This window comes from Diadema antillarum, unplaced genomic scaffold (genome assembly GCF_040938485.1).
Source record: "Diadema antillarum isolate AM-2024a unplaced genomic scaffold, OU_Dant_1.0 seq00000763_RagTag, whole genome shotgun sequence".
NCBI lineage: Eukaryota > Metazoa > Echinodermata > Echinoidea > Diadematoida > Diadematidae > Diadema > Diadema antillarum.
In genome coordinates, this window is record NW_027271653.1 from 481,642 (window position 1) to 502,888 (window position 21,247).

Below are 21,247 nucleotides of genomic sequence, written 5' to 3' on the forward strand. Positions count from 1 at the left end.
AATACTTAGGGAGGCAGGGTGCAACAGAATATTGGTAAACACAGCTCAAGGCAAATATGAATTCTGTAGTCCAAAATTGGATCAGACGTCTTGTATTTTTACTGTGATTCAATTTCAATTTCAATTTATTTTCATATTTCTCGATGAAAAATTACATCAAATATAACAAAATTGAATGAAATACATGACATACATACAATATTGCAAATACATAAAACATAATAGTGGTCGATCTGTTAAGTTTGGAATCTGTGAATGAATGCTAAAGAAATATGAAGGAACCTACTTAAAAGCGAGCTTGTTGAGCGTAGGTCCAAGTTAAAAACGAGTTTAAGATTGAGAAGGGGAGCACGGGTACAACAATGACCGGAACATAAGAGAAAAACAAAATAAAAAAGTACAATTATACAGTTATACAGCAAATTCTTCTCTAGTGCAGGTTAGGGGTCGGAAAAGCCACATGCTGTAAGCATGTGATTGAATGCTGTGATTGAAAGCTGTGATTGAATGCTGTTAAAAATGTTTGTTTTTGTGATGTCAAAAATTCATATGCCACAAAATATATGACTTGTGAAAAAGGACAGTTTTTTGTTCTGATCAATAAAATCCAGAAATACAAAATTTGTGAATTGTGTGACATTCATTTCAAAATACCCTGGGCAATTAAGCACTTAAAACAAAACAAAAAACAAAATAAAGAAAGATCTCTTAATTGTATGTCAATTGCAATATGAGTTTGGACTTGATATGTGACCCGCCACAACAAAAGGATCCGAAAGTCACTGACGGCTGAACCGGAAAAATCGGCTTTGAAGTCAGATTATCAAAATCGCTCAAAACGATCATATTTCTGTTTTTAGCATAATGTTGAAGGCTAAAAAGGAAAGGCAAAACTGTAGCGTTTTGTTTTTTGTTTTTTTTTTGGGGGGGTCATAATTTTCCGAGTTTAAATAGAACAGAAACGTGTCCGAAGATTTGGATTTAGTGCTGCAAATAGACTCCGCCCCTAGCAACGAGGGAGTGATCTTATTGGTCAGTGCATGGCATCCTGTTACTGATTGGTCATGCGTAGACCGCTGGCACTAAGCTTGAATAAACATCACGGAGGTTGCTAGGAGCAAAACTTCTATTGTCAGGAAATGAAAACTGTCTTACCTCTCCTTGATCATGATTGCGTCCGAAAGAAAACATTGAAAGCAGTTTTCTCAAAATGCTGATTTCCTAGACCACGCAACATGGTCTCATGAAATCATCAAAATCTCCACTCCCTAGTAAATTTATGAGTCGTGTTATCTATGAAATTAAAGCGGAAGTGTAGGGGAATAATGTAATGTCGTTTTCAGACAATCGACCTCCCTCGACCTTCGGATCATTTGGTTGTATGTCACATATGCACCATTTGCAAAATAAGCACTAGTTGCTAAATGAATTGAGATAATGAAAGCTAGGCAGCTGACCCAAATGAGGTCTCTGTCTAGTTTATAAGAAAAAACAAACATTTCCTTAGCTACATCTTACAAGTATGTGATCTAATTAACAAGAATTTGTTATGAACAAATGTGTTCAGGTCTTAAAGCAATTCTATAAGCCTGAGGAGAAAACATTGTATTTTAGACAGAAAAAGAAAAAAGGTCCAGTGCAAACTGCATCTGGAATTTGGTGCTATGTCAGACAAGACATATGGACATCTGGAAGATGATCTGAGGTTGTCATGGTAACCTTCGGAGATAAATTTCACGCATTGAAATCACAGTGTTATTGACAAGCTGTGGTCCTCCTACCCCTATTGGCAGCATGCCTGGCAAATCACTTGTGGAAATTAAATCCAGCATAAACACTGGGACGGAAAGCCATTTTTAGAAAGCACTTGAAAGGACAAACACACAAACAAACAAACAAACAAACAAAGAAAAAGAGAAACAATCACATTACTGTCTCTTGTTGATGAACACTGACATGCCTACTCCTCACTCAGAACAGCTGTCAGCTCACAAATTAACCATCTATAATCTCCTTAAATCTCTGCCGTGCATGCTACTCTCATAATGCAGAGAGACATGGTACGTACAATGTAGCTACACTTACAAGCTCATTCCCAAGGAGGAAAAAGAGAGAACATGTTTCAATGCCAAACTGTGGACATGCACACCAATAAATTCAGAGGCTGCAGCCAATTTTGCTTCAAAATTAAAGGCTGCTGTATGGAATGTCCTTGTCAATCAGAGCGATTACTGTAAAAGTGGATATTTTTCGCGTGACTAATTTTTTGAGCTCGACCAGTAAAAGAGTTTTGTGTGTTTTCAATTCCAAGGAATCAAGACATCAACTACTACAAAATATGGCAAGCAAAAATATTTACGTGCTTTTATTTTCGCGTGAGATTCTGGTTGCGCGAAATGCACGAAAATTTTAACATGGTGAAAATTTCCACTTTCACAGTACATGCAACCATTAAACATTAAATTCTGGTTGATTTTGATATTTCATTCTTATTATCTAGTTTTTGTCACTGGCCATAAAACATTTTTTTTTAATCACACTGCAGATCTGTAACCATGTACATATTGTAACAAATGTGATCAACTTTGAAGTAATACATCTTTATACAATCACAATCTATTGCAAATAAAAGGAATTATACAACACCTATTTAGAATGTAGCTATCCGATTGGTCGATTGCCCATCACATGACATTTAGGGAAACGTTCTATTGCACGCTCTGGTTGTCTCAGCCGTGCAATTTTGGTTCAACCAAACTGTTCTATTGCACGCGCTCTGATGTCACAATAAACAAACATGTGCTGCGCGCACTCAACAATTGCAAGCGCGCTTACAAGCGCGTACTTTTGTCACTCACTTTTGTAAACAACTTCGTTTCGCAGGCAAGTACAATTTGTACGTAGGTACGTACACATGTAGTGTTATACAGTGACTGCGACCGTGAGGTTACTCATTCGTCTTTCACGGAAAATGGTTGCCATGTCTGTGCTAAATTCAAGAATCTGTGAGTACCAAATCTGTTGACGTTCGAGGTGTTGTATAAAACAAATAGTGTTTGGTCTTTACTCGTGCAATGGAACCAGATTTTGCACTCGGTGAAAGATGAGGCGCACTATTCAACTCGGCTTCGCCGTGTTGAATAGAGCGCCTCTATCTTTCACCTCGTGCGAAATCTTGTACCATTGCACTCGTGACCATTCACTATTTGCATACTATTTGATGTCCTCAGTTGGTGGGTGTCCTCTGTTGGCTATTGTGTTTGTATTCATGGTAATTCTATGCATTCCACCCTTACATGTGGACTCAATATACTCCTACAGTCATTGCTTTCCAATTAATTTCTGTTGTCAGCAGGCTGTTATGGGTTCATCCAATTTGGATAACATTGTTTAAAGATCAGTCTTCATCAAATAATAGACTTTTCTTTTCAAGTAACAGAAGTGGTTCGATCAAATCAGAACAGTAACATATCAAGAAAATTACAAGTCAGAGAGTTTGTAGAAGACTTTGCATAAGAGTGTGTCGTGCTGTATTTCAAAGTTTAAATACAGATAGATGTACGGAGGTCAGGTGACATAAAGCATTCTAAGTACAGAACCTGTAGATGATGGCCATGTTGGCCATCGATGTGACCATATTATAGCTGGCATGCAGATTTGTATAATTGATCTGTTCTATGCACAAAAGCCAGAAACCATCAATCTTCCCTAAAAGATTCAGTACTGAAACCCCCCTGCCTCTCACTATCTTCAGTCTTTGGAATGTGGTGTCATGCAATGATATTGCTGTCCCACTGTAGGAACAGAACTGTACAACATACTTCAAAAAAAAAGAGTTACAGTTAGCATCTTTGTATGATGCAGTAGCAGTAGTAGAAGTAGCAAATCTAGAAACAAAAATCAGAGCACAGCCACAGCATGCTATCACTTGGTGGTCAGAGTAGAATGGAAAAGAGCAACAGGGAATTTTTTCGGCGACACAACACTCGGACACACACTTTGGAAGGAACGGTTTGGACAGCAATGATCAGCAATGGCCTGGGAATGGCAATTCATTGCACCATCCTTGAAGGCGAGGGGGGGGGGGGGCATCCTGATGACATCACGACATGAGCGCATCATCACGCCAGCCATGGCTGGACCCACTTTCCAGCTGAACCTGCCCTTGATTTTAAACTGGCATGGCCGGAGGTCACCGCAGCTCTTTAAATAGCGCACGCCTAAGCTAAATTAACATGGCAAATTTAGAAAATGGGGGGGGGGGGGGTCGGGAGATTGCGAGAGATGAAAAAAAAAAATTGGTCCTATCCTTGCTGCCGGGGATTGACCCCTTTTCTTCATGGCAAATAGCATTACTGAACGGGGGCTACAAATTTTTCCCACGCTCTACGTCGTCGTTGCATCGCAGGTCCTCTCGCATTATCGGGTGTGCTTAGTGGTATGCTCAATCATATACCGCAGCGGACAGGGCAGCAAAGACAGCTGAGCACGAGTAAAAAGGAAAAAAAAAGGGAGAAGGACAAAAAGAAAAAAAAATGCTCTGCTAATGACGGCCGCACACGCATAATTAACTCGGCAATCATATTCATGCGTGCGAAGACTTCGGCGGGCCAGGGCCGGCGGGGGAGAATGAAAAGCTTCCTCTGATGGAAGCAGACAGCCAGGCGGAGAGGCAGACAGATCAAGGGCTTCCAGCAGAAAAGAGAAAATGAATGAAAACGCCGCAAGAACACCAACAACCAGCAAAGCATCGCATCGAGGAAGAATGGAGAGATTCTGCGGAGAAAGAGTCCAACTTTAACTCATTGAAGACTAGACCCGAGTATACTCGGGGCAGGTGTCTATGGGAAATGAATGTTGTAGCAAAATCAGCTCATCCTTTGAATGGGTTAATAGATGAAGGATGTGTAGAAATACTAAATAGTGTCCATCAGTCAAAGTCATGTCTCTCATAGCAGAACTAAAAGATCATATTTTATTTTCTTTAAACATATAGGGGATTTTCACGACCTGAGAACTTGCAGTCCACTTGCAATGAAAGGTGTGCAATCCTGTGGGACATACAATTAGCCATCAGAGTAACCGACAGACACGCTCAATAACTAAACTGTCAAGTACACACTTGCTCAACCACTCAGATTCACATGGCTTCCTCATTGGTCATTCATTTTATTAACCCATCTCTCACAAAGAACAATTAAAGGAAGCTTTAGTTTTGGTAGCAGTTTACTTGATTGACAATGTTTTTCTCACCAATCATTCAACTTATGTTTCCATCTCTCACAAAGGGCAATTAAAGGAAACTTCAGGTTTGGGTAGAAGTTGGCACTGATACATTTTGTCGCTACCCTATTTGGTTACACAATTTATTATGTATGAAATGATTTGTAAAGGAGTATACGCCACATGCTTCTCCAGAGGCTGCCATCAAACTCAAGCTTCAGCTTTGCAAAAGATGACGTTCTCCTGAATTTTGTATGTATGAATTTGATTGAATAATCAATGATCTTCCAATTGTTTTTGTATGATTATAATTCACCTATACAATATTTCATTATGGATAAATTACATATGACCATATTTATGTTCATTTTGTGTTGGATACAATGTGAATAGCATTGGAAAATTGTTTTATGTTGTATACACCTCATGAAAAATGCAGAAATAAATTAAATCAAATCAAAGTTCATATGACATTTTTCATATTTCACATTTGACTATCACCCATTAGAGTTACTGAAAGACAGACACGCTCAAAAAAGCTAAACTGTCAAGCACATACTTGTTCAACCACTCAGATTGACATGCTCTTTTTCACTGGCCATTCAATTCCTTACATTTTCAATGAAACGAAAATTCATGTTCGGGTAGCAGTTCATATGACATTTTCATATTTCATATTTGGCTACCACCCTGTCAGCCATAGATTTTTACAGACTTGAAAAAAAAAACATGTAGGAAATGAATTATTTCGAAATGAGGAGAGATAAAGCTGAAGGTTCTTGAAAAGAAACTAAAAAACTTCTACAATAAATTATGGACACATTAGGCGCGGTCAGACTGTCAAAAGATCAAGAAGTTTAAGATCACGAAGTTTGGGCCATTGGTACGCGCGCAAGCAAGAGTGCGCCATCCGATGGCTACTGATTGTGATGTAACAATGCACATCTATACATGACAATGGCCTCGCACTTCGGAGGCACCGAACGCGAACAGATCGAGAAGTGTCGCGGGAAGTTTCGCGGGAAGTTTGCGGTCACACTGGCAAAACTTCAAAATCTTAAAGATCGCGATCTTAAACTTCGCGATCTTTTGCCAGTCTGACTGCGCCTAGTGACAATCTCAAAGCACCTACCTTTGCTGGTTCTGGCTGCACCACACTGTTGCCATGGTTACTAGAGGATTGTGGGTCACTGACACTTGCCCTTACGGTGGTTTTAAGCTGCAAAAGAATGGCAAGAAGTAATGCTGATCACTTTGAATATAGCATTCTACAGGTGCATATTCAATTTTCACATATCTGCAGACTGTTATCATATTTCATATATTTATGTTCATTTCTTTGATGCATATAAAAATATACTCTGTATGTCTATGATACACTTCAAATTCTGTCATGCATGAAATAAACTGTATGCTTATGATATGATTAACATTTCTGCCATGTTAAAGATCACCATGATAAAGATTGCCGTGATTTTCAGGCAAGGAAAAACAATTTAGTTAACATGCAATAAAACTAGTTATTATAATCATCATTATCATTTTCATTATATGACTATCAGTCTCTTCATATGGCTATGATATCCATCATATACACTGTATATATCATATCAGCACATCTGCAAAATAATTATGTATTAATACATCTCTCAAGCATGTCAGATTGCATGCAAAGAATGAATGTGTAGCCTGCCTGGAAAAGGGAAATTAAAGGCAAAACAGAATGACTACCACCCAGCCCAGGGGAGCAGTCTTCGGAGAACATCTCTTTGTAGTACATCATAACACAATTGACAAGAAACTAGAACGGAGGAGGATGGATACGGATAAATGCATCTTGGACAAAACCTGGCCTCCCGAACAAATTTATGCACACGGGGAAACACTCACAGACAAACACGCACACACGTTACAATTACACATCGTCAATGACCAGCTGAGTGTGGATATTTCGAGTCGTGGCTACCAAACTCGCTGACATTATACACACGAGACACTCGACACGCTGCCAACTATCAGATTTGCACGGATACTTCAAATCGTGGTTTCACAATTCCGACACACATCCACTGTCTGCCACTTCAAAAACAGGGTTGTAACTCAGGACATCACGTACACACAGACACACAAACCTTGTCGACTGTCAGACAAGCATGGATATTTCAAATCAGGGATTCCAGACAAACAACTCCATCAAATTGTGTCGCATTGTGCTCCCGCAAATCTGATACAATTACTACACTTACCCTTCCTTCATAACTGTCAACCACACAAGATTAACACTGCTGCAGCTGCTTCAGTATTTTTACTATATTACTGCACATGCAGCTGGTATCAATGATACACCAAAATGCTTTGCGCTGTTAGCAGCAACGCAAATCACAGTTACCGCTGTGAGAAAAAAAAAACAAACAAACAATGATAACTGCTCAGACAAACCACAGACAGTACTATTTCAATGTATTTTCATCGTCATGGCAACTATGATCACTGCAACATCACTTAGCCACCATGGGAAAAAGGAATATTTGAATGCATTCCATGCGTGCAATGCATTACGCACATATTCATCCCTTCAGGCTTTGCCATGCCCATTGAAACTGATATGATTATGTAATTTTTGGCCCCAACGGCGACCCTGCAGGCATAAAATGAAAAGTTCAAATGATTCTTGACATTGTAAAGATGGGGGTTGTTGACTGTTGCCATGGAAACCATCACTCAGAAGGGGACATGTTGTGATCAGAAGTATCCTTACAGGTTTCTGAACCTGCAGTCTCTCCTCAGTACTTGTGCTTTCTTCTTTCTATACTTGACTGCCGCAGTGTTGCTAGCTACATATTTGACCCGCTACAACAAAAGGATCCTAAAGTCGCTGACGGGCGAGCCAATCATGGCCCAGAAAAATGCTATTTTCAGGCCTTTCCTTTGATCATTTAGCTTCAAAATTTCGGCAGATGATAGAAGATACATTAGACTACAAAATTATGTTAAAAACAGAAATCCAAACGTTTTGACAGATTTTGGTGATCTGACTTCAAACTCGATTTTCTCGGCTTACCCGTCAGTGACTTTAGGATCCTTTTGTTGTAGCGGGTCACATATACAATTACATGTAGTCGTAAATTAAACTAGTAAATATGTATCTTAACTTGTTGAGGACGGACTGATTTTGCTACAACATGCATTTCCCATAGACACCTCCCTGAGAATACTCGGGACTCGATCGTCCTCAACAGTTTAATGATACAGAAGTTCACAGCTGTGATGCACTTAAATATCAACAATGATGCAAAACATGATATAAAAAATACAACATACAGGGCAATGACCTCATTCACAAAATATGGGAAATACTCAGTTCTAAGATTGACCAATGTGATTATAGATTTTATGATCACTAAAATATTCTGTGCATATTCTCCATACAGTTTACATGTGACACGACCGTTCCCCAGTGTGAACGTCTTGATAATGATCTTTCTGTAGTCAAAGCGCAGTAATCATCATTCCTGCAGTCCACATGCCCGCTTTCGTGTTCCAAAGTCCGTGATGCGAGCGGATGACACAATTTTGCTAGATATTACTCTCGACATTTATGCAATAACCAACCTGCCCAATGGCCACTGCAGACATGCCGTTGTGATTCATCGACATGGCGTGAGCAGCATTTGCAAAAAGGATGGAAGGAGGTGGCTAGACAAAGAAAGAGACACCATTAGCCTGTCCCTTCCAGGAACCTGGCATACCAGGTTTTCGTAGCATCAACTGGATGGGAACTGGATATTCAATGTTCCGAAATTGTACACTGGAAATTGTGCATTCATGCCTCAATTCAAGTTTGCGAGTGTTATACTGAGTTGACAAATTACTTTACGAAAAAGATTACAGTTTCTGCTATCAATATCTGTTCTTTTTCTGTTTTGGAATTGCATGTTTGTTTTTCGTTGTTGTTGTTGTTTTTTTGCATATCTTACCCTTTCAAATGTAGTAGTGTGCTTGTTTTGCTGCAAAACTTGTATGAATGCATACATAGTACTCAAGGCTGAGCTCACTAAATTTTGACTTTTGCTGACCCCATTCAGGTGCCCTTACAGTTAATAACAAAACAATTTGCAAGGCCAGCACACACTGTATTCATACAATTGTACAAAAGTACATCTCACGTCCGATCAATATCTTGCAGTGTTCCTTGGCACATGCAGTTGACCAAGGAAATGGAATACAATATATATACATGTACTGCTTAACCCGTTGAGGACGAGTCCCGAGTATACTCGGGCAGGTGTCTATGGGAAATGCATGTTGTAGCAAAATCAGTCCGTCCTCAGGGGGTTAACTGCTTTTGCACAAGCGGATTACGAACCTGTTCATTCTTTATCAACCGGCAAAAAAAAAATCTTGCTTGTAAGCACTGAAGGTTGTCAGAGAATTGCAGTTCAAGTAACCATTTAAAAGGCTCCTGATCCTTTTTTCTCTGTCCCTTTTCCTGTTCTTCATCTTCATTTGTGTTTCTATTTCCTGTTTCACTTCTGGACACTGCATCAGAAACATCAACTCCTTGTTACTGCACCATCACAGAGGATATCAATGGTAACTGTGCTTTAATATTTGCCAATGTTAGGCCATGCGAGCAGCCTGGTATCAGTATAGCTCATATGACATCATCAATACAAGAACTTTCAGGTACTCCATACAAGAGAAGGGAGGTTTTTTTTTTTTCTAATGCCCCTCAAGTCTGCTTTATCTGATTGGTTTATCTCATTTTTTTTTATTGGATGGGGGAGAAGATTTGTATTTTGACTGCTTTATATTTCCAACTGTAATACCAAAGAAGAAGGCATGAATGGGTAAATCAAGGATATAAAATCAACACAAAATGTTGACATCTTGCAAACAGCAATGTTTACACACATGCCTACTTCCACTACTGAAAAAAAAAAGTCTCTGATACGTTTTATTTGCATTGTGAGTGTTCGCTTCATATTAGCAAGTGTACAACACGGAAATCAATAACTTGTCAGCTGATACAATTCAACAGGGAGAAAAGTGCAATGACCTCCATATTCAAGTTCAGAATTAATACCTCTCAGGTGTTATGATTTAAAATCATGTGCAAAAGGGGGGAAGCGGGTTTGGTTTTGGGGGTTCTAATTGGAGAGTGGACTACATTGATACAACAACAATAATACAATGATAATCTCTAATTCATTCAGGGTAGCCTTTTCCATACTGACACTGTTCTACCAGAGGGCCCTGCCATTATTACCCTAGCTTTACCAGGTACCAATTTCTACACCTGGGTCAAGAGGGACATTGTGGATAAAACATCTTGTCCATGGACGCAAAGCACTGGGCGGGAATCGAACTCGGGTCCTCAGATTGGGAGTCAGGAGTCTTATCCACTAAGCCACAGGGCTGCCAACATACACGTAAATCCACACCATAAAACCAGGAGTTTCCTCCCAAATTCTTGTTGACTACGTGTCTACATTGTAGCATCTCAACACGCTAAAACAATTACTGATCAGTCAGTAAGGTTTTTTAGATTCTGTAGTCAGTTCCATGACAATTGCTCCTGCGACATTAGTAGTTCCCACATAATATCTGCGCACTATTAAAGCCGGAGATACATTCTACCCACGAGTATAACCGTAACCCCAATTCTGATCCCTGCATCAAAAAAATAAACTTAAAGGACAAGTTCACCTTCAGAAATGTGGGTTGAGTGAATGCAGCAATATTAGTAGAACAAATCAGTGAGAGTTTGAGCAAAATCGTACAATCCATTCAAAAGTTATGAATTTTTGAAGTTTTTGCTCAGTCACGGCTGGATGAAAAGACTACTATAGCTTGTGATGTCACATGAGTACAACGACATAAAGAAAGAATAAAGAAAATTCAACATATTTCCATTTTTCTCGCATAACAAAAGAACACTTGACTTCTCTCTTTCAGAAGGCAGGGGGAATAACATTACCCTTAACATACGACGTCAGTAACAAGTCGAAGAACTGTGCACTTTGTTCAAAAAGTAAAGTTTTGTGAAATTCTCTTTTTATTTTCTTTATATAGTTGTACGCATGTGACATCATACACTGTAGTAGTCTTCTCTTCCAGCAGTGACTGCGCAGAAACTTAAAATATTCGTAACTTTTGAATGGATTGTCCAATTTTCCTCAAACTTTCACTGATGTGTTCTACTAATATTGCTGCATTCTCTCAATCCTTATGTATATGAAGGTGGACTTGTCCTTTAAACCCATCACAACACTTACATGCGCCCAACTCTAAAGCCCTGCAGAAAAGTAAGACTGGAGCAACTGCTGCAAGAGCAAATATTGTGTCACCCTGTAGTCACAATAGCAATAATCTTTTCATATGGGTTTTCAGTTCAAGATAAAAGAATGCACTGCTTTAAAAATAAATGCAAAATTGTACCGCAGGTTTTTGGCCTAGAAAATGGATGACCTTTAGGGTTATTGATGTTCTTTTAATTCATGTGACATTTTGAAGTAACCATTCCATACTGAAAAAGGCATTAAAAAATGATGTATATGTTATATGCGCCCAGAGATTTGCCTTGGTGGCGCCAAAGATGAATATTCCTGAATGTTTCATCTTTTTTTTCAAGCAAAATTCCGTTTGCCAGTTGGTGTGGATGCTGAGTGCTTTCATTGCACATATGTCTGGAAACTAATTATCAATGAACAGAGATTAACTAATCTCCTTAATCCCTATTGTGTTTATGTTGGACTAATCTCCTTAATCCTTATTGTGTTTATGTTGGACTAAGGTGCATTGCTACCATTGGGAGGGCTTGCTAACTTTACAGCTAGGTTTGGACAGACTATTGACGTATCAGATGTTGCTTGAGCAGCGGGAGTGGTGAAGACATTTAGCAATGGATTCAATAGCAATACAACTGAATTTAGAAAGTCTGCTAGGAATTAAATTTAATGAGAGTCTTATAAAGTAACACAGTACAGCTCTCAGTCAGTGCAAAAGTACACCAACTTGTCATCTACCCCATTATTGCAAAAATATAATTTGCCTAGGCAGGTGAAAACAGCAGTGTAGCATTTCAAAGACTTCATTTCATGTCTGTTGATGTTGATCTTTTCTTTTTTGATGATTTGCCCTCTTTTTTTCAAGGTGGAGATGATGAAATATTGATGAAGCAATCGTTTAGCCTTTTCCACTTTGTTCAAATCAATGGGTATAACCTGTGTTAGGGTGGGGTCAGACACAAAAACTGGAGGGTATGCTGATGACAATCTCATTGTTTTCTTTCCCTGATTGCTTCATGAAATGTAACGCACGGGTTGCTAATACATTTGGTTGGCGTCTTCTAATCCACTTAAATGCATGGTCACCTTGTGTGCTTCATATCATAAACTGATTTTCTTTTATTTCTTTTTTTTTGGGGGGGGGGAGGTGGGGGCTGTCCCTTTGTTCCTGTTTGAAACAAGTGAGGCTCTCACACAATTGCGGAGGAAGCCTCATCTACATTGTAATATGCATAGATTTTGCCTTGATCGTTACAAAGTCCCCCATGGCTATGTGAGTGTGAGGGAGAATTTGTTTTATTATCAAATTACATTTGGCAGTGGAGATCCTTCACAACTATAGATCAAGGACACTATGGCGCTACACAACTTGTTAAGATTTTTCTTGGGTTTTTCTCATATCTTCCTGTTCTTATTATTTTCTATTTTTTCCTCTTACTTCTTTATGGTTTGCTGTTAAGATCATAGAGTGGTATGGTACTAAAAACAGAAATCAAAATCCTGATAGCAATACAGAAAACAAAATCTATGGAAATGAAATCAAGTTAGATATCTCAGTGCATATGTCCCTCCAGATCAAAAAAAGAAAAAAAACAACAAAGAAACTGCATCACTGATGTACTCAAATTTGGATAAGTTTCATTCCCAAATTTGCTCGCTGGGAAGAGAACACTCGCCTGTTATCCTTGACTGCCATTTCCAGGCCTTGGAAGAAAGTTTCAGCATCTGAATTCAGTTTCCTCACAGCATGCATCCCTGCTTCAAACTCTCAACCCCGGCTAATGCGAATCCTCCGTCGAATCTAGGCCCAAACATAATCCTTTATGGTATGACACTGGGAACTGATCACCAAATGTCTTGTACTGTATGTATATGCCGAATACTTTGTGACGTTTATATTTTCGCGAATTTCATGAAATTGAACAGACACAAAAATATTAAAAATATTGACTCTGATCCCGATGTGAATGTGACGTACGTGTGTACACTTCTCAGTTCAGTATAGGACTCCATGATCGCGAATTCAACCACTCGGGAAATCATCGGGAATTCCCGATTCGCAAAAATTAAGACTCGCAAAATACATGGCGTATACAGTATGCCCGCCAAAACACACATTATCAAAATCAGACAGATTTCCAGAGCAGAATCAAAAAGATTTCCAGAGAGGAATCAGAAAGATTTTGGAACCTACTTGTAAAAGCAGAAATTTTCGTGTGTATGAAACTTTTTATGAATTTTGTGAGACTGAGCCAAGATTTGTAGTAAAATCTATGAAAAAGTGTTTGTCTACCCAATGCATTGAATGTCAGTGGCAATTCGCAAAAGTATCATGCCACTCAAAAGGGCATCTGCTCCAATTTGCGAAAGTTCCATGCCACGAATGCTTCTGGTTTTACAGTAACTGCATCTGAATAGGTCACAAATAATTCCTTAGTCCAGGAGGCTGCCACATTGTATTGTTAAGACCTGAAAAAATAACCAATTTATTTTGCAGAGTCTTCCATGAAGTCAGAGGGTCTTGGCAATCTGTGTCTTATGCAAAGAAATTACCACCAACAACAACAAAAAAACATCACAATCAACTGCTACACAGGTATGACCTTGCCTTGACTGAACGTTACTGAGCACTACTTATCTGGCCAATTTCCGTGCATTTTGCACGCATACCTGGGTCGAAACGCTTGCGATTCTGAGTGACTTCAAATTGCGACTCGCTGGCGCTATATTGATTGCCGAGTACCTGACCGACACACCTGGGTCCCAGCTCTAAAATTAGTGTGCTGACACTTCTGGGAAAACATCATCAACGTAAGCGCAAAGAAAGGTGTTTTGAAGAGAGCATCATGAGAGGACAGTTGGTAGCAGGGGGATTACAAAACAGATGAGGCTCGGGCCATGCCTTATCTTATAGATGAAGTCTGGTGATGGAGGGAGCAGAATACAGATATCGCCTTCACTAGATATGCAATATACCACTTGACATCCCTGCAGGAGTTATACATAGTACGTTCCCAGATATACTATATTTTCCAGAAGCGCACAGCACTATGGTGAAATTTTATCTTAAAGGGGAAGTATTACTCCTAAGTTGATTGTCAAGTGCTATACCACAATGATAAACAAGGCAACATTATCATTGCAACTGATTGACAAATTGCCCTACATCGACGTAGGGCAATTTGTCAATCTGTTGCAATGAAAACATCTCGAAGAAAGAATTTCATGAATATGAATAATAAAAGCAGTACCCGCTGCATGCTATAAGGATTAGAACCAACACTTGCTGTCGGGCGAAAGCTCGGTGGTCTAGTGGAGATGATGCCTGTCCGGTGATCAGGAGGTCGTGGGTTCGAATCCTGCTCGAGTATATATGCCCATGATTTTTTAACATGGCTGCTACTAAAACACTGATCAATTCAGTGCTTATTTACATCGATGTAGGGCAATTTGTCAATCAGTTGCAATGAAAACATCTCGACGGAAGAATTTCATGAATTTGAATAAGGCAACATTATGTTATATTGCATGGTCTACATTTTTAATGAATATATCACTTTATTAAAGCCCTTTCAGCAGCCAATCAAATTCTTCAATATCATATTACCTGATATGACGATGCTACTCAAAATCAAATGATTTGGATCATTGCTGCATTCGTCAAGTAATTACAACATGACTTATTACAGACCAGTATTTATGTAGACCATGTAATACAACACAATTTTCATCTGGGCGTGACTTCAAACCATGAAGTACGAACACTGCATAATTCCCAGCACCAAAGTTGTTGTGTGGACTTAAACAAAAGAAGTGAATTCTACACAAACTACTAGCCCCATGGAACCAAAATGCTTCAAATTTTCAAAACAATCTCAAACTCTGATTTCCATGATCAGCAAAGAACCCATTTCATCTGAGCCAAGCTTGAGGCTTTCTTGGCTTTCGTACCTTTGCAACTTAATCAGCCCCCGGTAAACAAATTTGCATGGAGGGCCTACATTTCGAAAGGAAGATGGTTACAAATAGATGCTCTGACAGGCAAGATAAAGGTTTATTTAACCCTTCCCATGCCAATGAGTCAAATGTGTACAAATTTCACACAAAAACCTATGGACAGATAATAAACATGGCACGCAGGGGGTTAATTGATGACAATCTATTCTTTTTGTTACTTGAATGCCCTATAGAACAAGAGGCATGTTTTCTTTTCTTTTCTTTCATAGTCCCGGGTATAAAGTCCCTGTGAAATTATGTTCTGCTCTGTTCTGTTTTGCTTTCGGGCACATGCATGAGCGGCATGCAAAATATTACGCGATCACAATGTTGTACTGGACAGCAAGGAAGCCAGAGCCTTTTCGTCTCTGGTCCCGGCGTATCGCGGTCTCCACGTGACCCGTATAACCCGCATCTCTGCTCGGGGGCATCCCTGGCCTGGGAGACAAAGGGCATAATTGGCCGGGAAGAATTAGCAGAGGGGCTCGCAGACGAGAAACTGATGACGATAAGCGGAGGAGCCTTAATAGGATCTGACCTAGATAAAGTCGAGTGGGGAGCGGTGCACGAAATCTGGTGTTTGCTTATTACCCTCCCTGCTGCAGTGACAGGGAAAACCCCATCGAAGTAAAACAAAAAATGAAAGATTTTGAAAAAAAAAGATACTGTCAAACCTCATCTTTCATGTCTGGGCTTGTCAGCAATCATTATGAAATGATAAAACTGGAAATAGTACAATTCTGGCCCCTAAAAATGAGATGACATCTTATGAAGCTCCCACCCCAACCCGCTTTCCCCAAATCACAGACATGCACACACTCACCCCCTCCCCTACATCCCCAATTTAATGTGTTTTATTTACAGCTTCGACACATACAAGTGTATATGAGAACATATGTGACCCTGCACCTCAAAACAAACAAAAAGTCGCCAGACATGAATTTTTAGTTAAGACCATATTCTGAAAGAGCAGACTTTAAGCTTTAAAATGATGTATAACTCAAATCAAATGGACTCTCCTAACCTATCTATATATTGGAAAGAAAGCACAAACTCAGGAAAAGTGTGAACTGAGAAAACAGGCTCTGAAGTACAGTGTCTATTCAAGCGCTTAATCTTTACCAAACCGTGCTGGCTGCGCGATGAATGGGACAAAAAACAGGAAGTAAACCACCAGAGTAACAACAATGAAGGGATTATCAGATTAAACTGAAATTAAGCATGCCTCATTAACACATTCTGTCCATAATTAATGCTAACTTTCAAAGCAGAAGCACTATCCTTTCAAAAGTTATTAGAGTTGCAAAAGAAGAATGTGGACAAGGTTTTTCAGAAATGAAAAAGGGATTCTAAAGACACACCTAATCACACTATTCTACCAAAATGTTCGAGATAAACTGCTAAAAAAACACACTTTCCTGCCCGTTTTATGATACCAAATTTTAGCATAATGTAAAAGAGGACCCACTCTTTCAGAAAATATGAAAAGTCCAGTTCGGCTAGGTTGACCCATTTTACTTATTTTCAGTCCTCACGCAAAATCAGTGTGTGCGACTTTATGTTCGTTTTGAGGTGCACGGTCACATATTATAAATGCTAAATTTGTCAGTCTATATAAATGGCTTTGCAGTTTGGTGGTGGAAAATGTTGTCGCTGTGCTCTTGCTTAATTTCTTTATGTGATCGGGGTATTTGCCTGTTGCAGTAGAAATCAACATTCTAATCTCGTCGAGCTACTGCGCTGTGCCAAACGGAAAGAAAATCAAGCGGACAAATGCCACAAAACAAAAACACCTTGAATGCTGCATTTCGATGCCTATGTTGCAATTACCCACGAGACAATGCAGCTGAAAGAAACGAGAGGATTCGTTGGAAATAAGGATTGCAACCTCAACAGATTGCATTTCTCATTCTAAGCATTCTTCTGGGTTGAAGTGAATGAAAACATGTTTACATCTACCTTAGATGTATAGGCACGGCACGTTTCTCTGATTTCAGGCGTATATCCTACTTCTTAATTTCTCTTCACTCATGATGTTTGTGTGCATGTATCTATTTCTTTGTCGTTGTTGGATTTTTTTCTCTCTGATCTACATGTCCAGTGGAGTGCTTCATTTGCCAAGTCATAGAAATGTCCTGAAAACTTAAATGTCAATGAATAGCAGTTACACAACCCTTGTTAAACTCTGTTGTTTCACAGCTATCTTTGTAGGTGGGACTATTGTGCTATTTTCAACTGTGCAAGATTTGATTGACCAACTGACTACAGACACCTGTTGGCCATTAAAAATCTATGGGGATCTTGACATCTTGACAAAAAAAAAAGGGTTAACCTGTTGAGGACAAGTCCCGAGTATACTCGGGCAGGTGTCTATGGGAAATGCATGTTGTAGCAAAATCAGTCTGTCCTCAACGGGTTAAAGGAAAAGTATGGTTCTCGGGCAGGCTCACAATTAATCTTCCGTCATTTGGAATTTGCTTGCAAGTGATATAAACCAAAAGGTCTACTAAGAAACTTGTCTGGCTGATGTGACTTGCCTGCACAATGAGTTACTTTAAAAGCGGATATTTTCGCGTTAGTACTTTTTCATGCTTGGCTGGGTAAGATGAGTTTCGCATGTTTTTAAGTCTGCAGACTCAAAACATCAACTAGACAAACGTAAGGCATGCAATTTTTTTCTTTTTGTTTTTTGCGCTAGCTTTTGGTTGTGTGAAATACACTATATGTCAACATCCTGAAAATTTCCACCTTTACAGTATGAGTTTGGGGATATTATTTGAGATCATAGTTAATAGTTTTGATCGGAGTATAAAACTTTAATCTCCACATACATAAGTGATCTAGTGCCCTCCCCTTTTAGTAGTGGCACAATTGAATGTTACATGAGGATTGATCACGCCCTAGAAAAAAGCAAAAATCGCTGATGGCTACCACTGATTGCAGAGTGGCCATTGATGGTAAAGTTACCCTAGTTTAAAGCAACAGGGCCATGATGTACACAGTTTCATTTACATTACTTTGTAGAGGTACATGTGCACTTAGATTACATTCATAATGCATATTGAACAGAATACTGTATAATATGTATCAATTATCACTAACAGTAACTACTATCAATGCATAAAATTTTGCCATAGATGTGTCCCATGTACTAAACTTTCAGATGTATATGTATCATGATCGCTTATAGCATTACAATTTGCTGGCTTGCATATCTGAGACCAGGTCAGTTTCCGCATGCACTAGATACAACAATGCACTTTACACACATTTCCAAGAGTCAGGATATTTGAGGTACATGTATACTGTATATATCACCTACAACTATATTTCTATTAAAACAGGTCAAATATACACTCCCATATTGTATAGGGGCAACAGAATCCCCCCCCCCCCCACACACACACACACACTGTACACATCACATGCTTTTGGCTTTCTACAAGAAAAAAGAATGATAATTTTTCCCATCAAAAATGTATGTGTGTGTGTGTGTGGGGGGGGGGGGGGTTGCATTTCAAATCTGCCCACAAGTACAACCACTGATTACCCTATGCCACCCCCCCCCCCAATATACACACTAAAAAAAAAGGAAAAGTGTCCATTGCACTAAATACCATTGTACTCTAGTAATATCCCATTTCAAGAGTGGTATAAAAAAATGCACACACACACACACACACACATACACAACTACAAACATACACAAATAAGAAAATGTGGCAAAGACGAATTTCTATATTAAAGTATTACAATTAATGGATGCTTCTTTTTCCACAGCCTAGTATTAAACGAAGCACTTCATTCACGCGTTCCCTCCTACAAAGTTCCACAGTCAGGGATTCACTTAGTTGTTGCTAGGCAGGGCAAGCCTCCGGCAAAGCTCTGCGGTTGTTCATGAAAACTTTTGTGAACAACACATGCATGGAATTGGAATACATTACCCGAAACCGTCTACAGCTATGGGCAGCAGGGAATAGGGAGAGCTCATGTGCTCCCTTCCACACGAGGCACAAAATTCAAGAACATCAACAGCAAAGATGTTTTGCAAGCAGTGCACGACCCGCGGCACTCTGCCCCACGCATGCATACATAACCCCCGGGAAGAATGGACGTGAGTTGAGTGTACATGAACGCTGCACATTTAAGGGGACAAATAAACATTGTTGTCTCGGCTCGAGATTGAAACATCAAGGGCCTGGGCGAGGCATCGGCCTGTCTGAAGCCCCTCTTAACCCGTTGAGGACAAGCCGATTTTTACTATAGCACACGTTTTCCATAGACACCCGCAAGGGTATACTCGGGACTCGTCTTCAACAGATTAAGAGTATCATTATTCTGCCTGAAACCAATTTCAGACACACTATCATATCATAATCACTAGATTGTATAATGCAAAAACATAAATAAAGACTTTGTTACCTCAAAGTCAGTTCATGTAACACCATACAAAGTCTAAGGTAGGTGATTTTATTACTCTGTGCTCCAAACTTTAGATAGCCTTTCTTTCTCTCTCTCTCTCTCTCTCTCTCTCTCTCTCTCTCTCTTTCACGCACAACCCAATACACAAACTCATCATCAATGACACAGACAGTTTCAATCTTGCTGGGATATATTTTGTACTTTGCACCCGGTATTAATGCCCTCCATTACTTCCTCCCCTCCCCCCCCCCCCCCCACTTACTTTCACTTTCTTTTTTACTGCAACTTTAGGAAGGCATTGGATAGAGTAAAAATATGGACTGCTTTGAGGGGCACCATTAAAATATTTGCCTAGATGTGATTTCTCAACAGTGTGATAATCACAACTAATTCATCTCAGGGCATAGCACTGTTGAGAAATCAGTGAGGAGGAATAGTTTGAGCTATGACCCTAAAAGAAACAATCAATATTTGTTTCACATACTGCATCCCACTTAATAATCATAAGATATCTACATGCTAAATTCAGGCATTAAAATGGAGCTGTTGTGCTACCGCTCAGAGAACATACTAGAGTATAATTTCAGAATGCGCAAATGCAGAAATGCGCGCAAAATAGACTTAAATGCACACCTTGGGAAAATGGTAGATGACTGCTGGAGAGTATAGCAAAAACAAGTGACTGCACCTTTAACCAATCAGTACCAAGAATTTGTCAAATGAGGCATGTAGCATATCGTCGCTGGGGTAACAAAACCTCGTATCTGAAATTTTGGTGAAAATGACCTTTTTTAATTAACGGTCATATAATCAGTAAAGTGATGTCCTGTCCAAATCCTAGCTGTCTTACCCCCAAAACGAAGCCACCACAGCATGTCACAGGAAAGGCTATCCCATTTGATACAGTGCTTTGGCTGCCATGTGTTTTTTTTTTTGCGGCCTGAACATTTGATATTTTGTAGATATGAGGTCTTGTCGCCCCAGCGATGACATCATAAATGATCTAGGTGTAGTTTTAACTCAGCTGAAGACAGCATAAGTGGAGTGGGACAACTGGTTTGTTTCTAAACATGCGAGAGTAGGTCAATGATCAGAGAAAAAAGGCAACGATTTGAGAAGCAGCTACCTTGTGGCAACCAAGGAGGCGTGTCTCCCTGGCATTGTGACCAGACAGGAGAATGAAAAAGACGATGAAGATGGAGAGAAGGAGAGTGAAGATGATGACAGTGGCAAAGACAGAGAAAGCTGTCGTCACGACGACCATTCCGGCGACCGCGGCGGGGGACGACGGCTGCGGCGGCAGCGCCGGCGAGCGC

The 21,247-nt window shown here is 39.6% G+C and overlaps 1 protein-coding gene across 1 annotated transcript in view; it reads right to left on the reverse strand.

Annotated features, from left to right (window-relative positions):
- The window catches only part of LOC139738656 (uncharacterized), a 293,793-nt gene that overhangs the window by 214,739 nt on the left and 57,807 nt on the right, over positions 1–21,247 (reverse strand). The window contains exon 2 of the mRNA XM_071649270.1: positions 6,356–6,442. Coding sequence (XP_071505371.1) covers positions 6,356–6,442 — 87 coding nt within the window. The remainder of the gene's footprint in view (positions 1–6,355; positions 6,443–21,247) is intronic.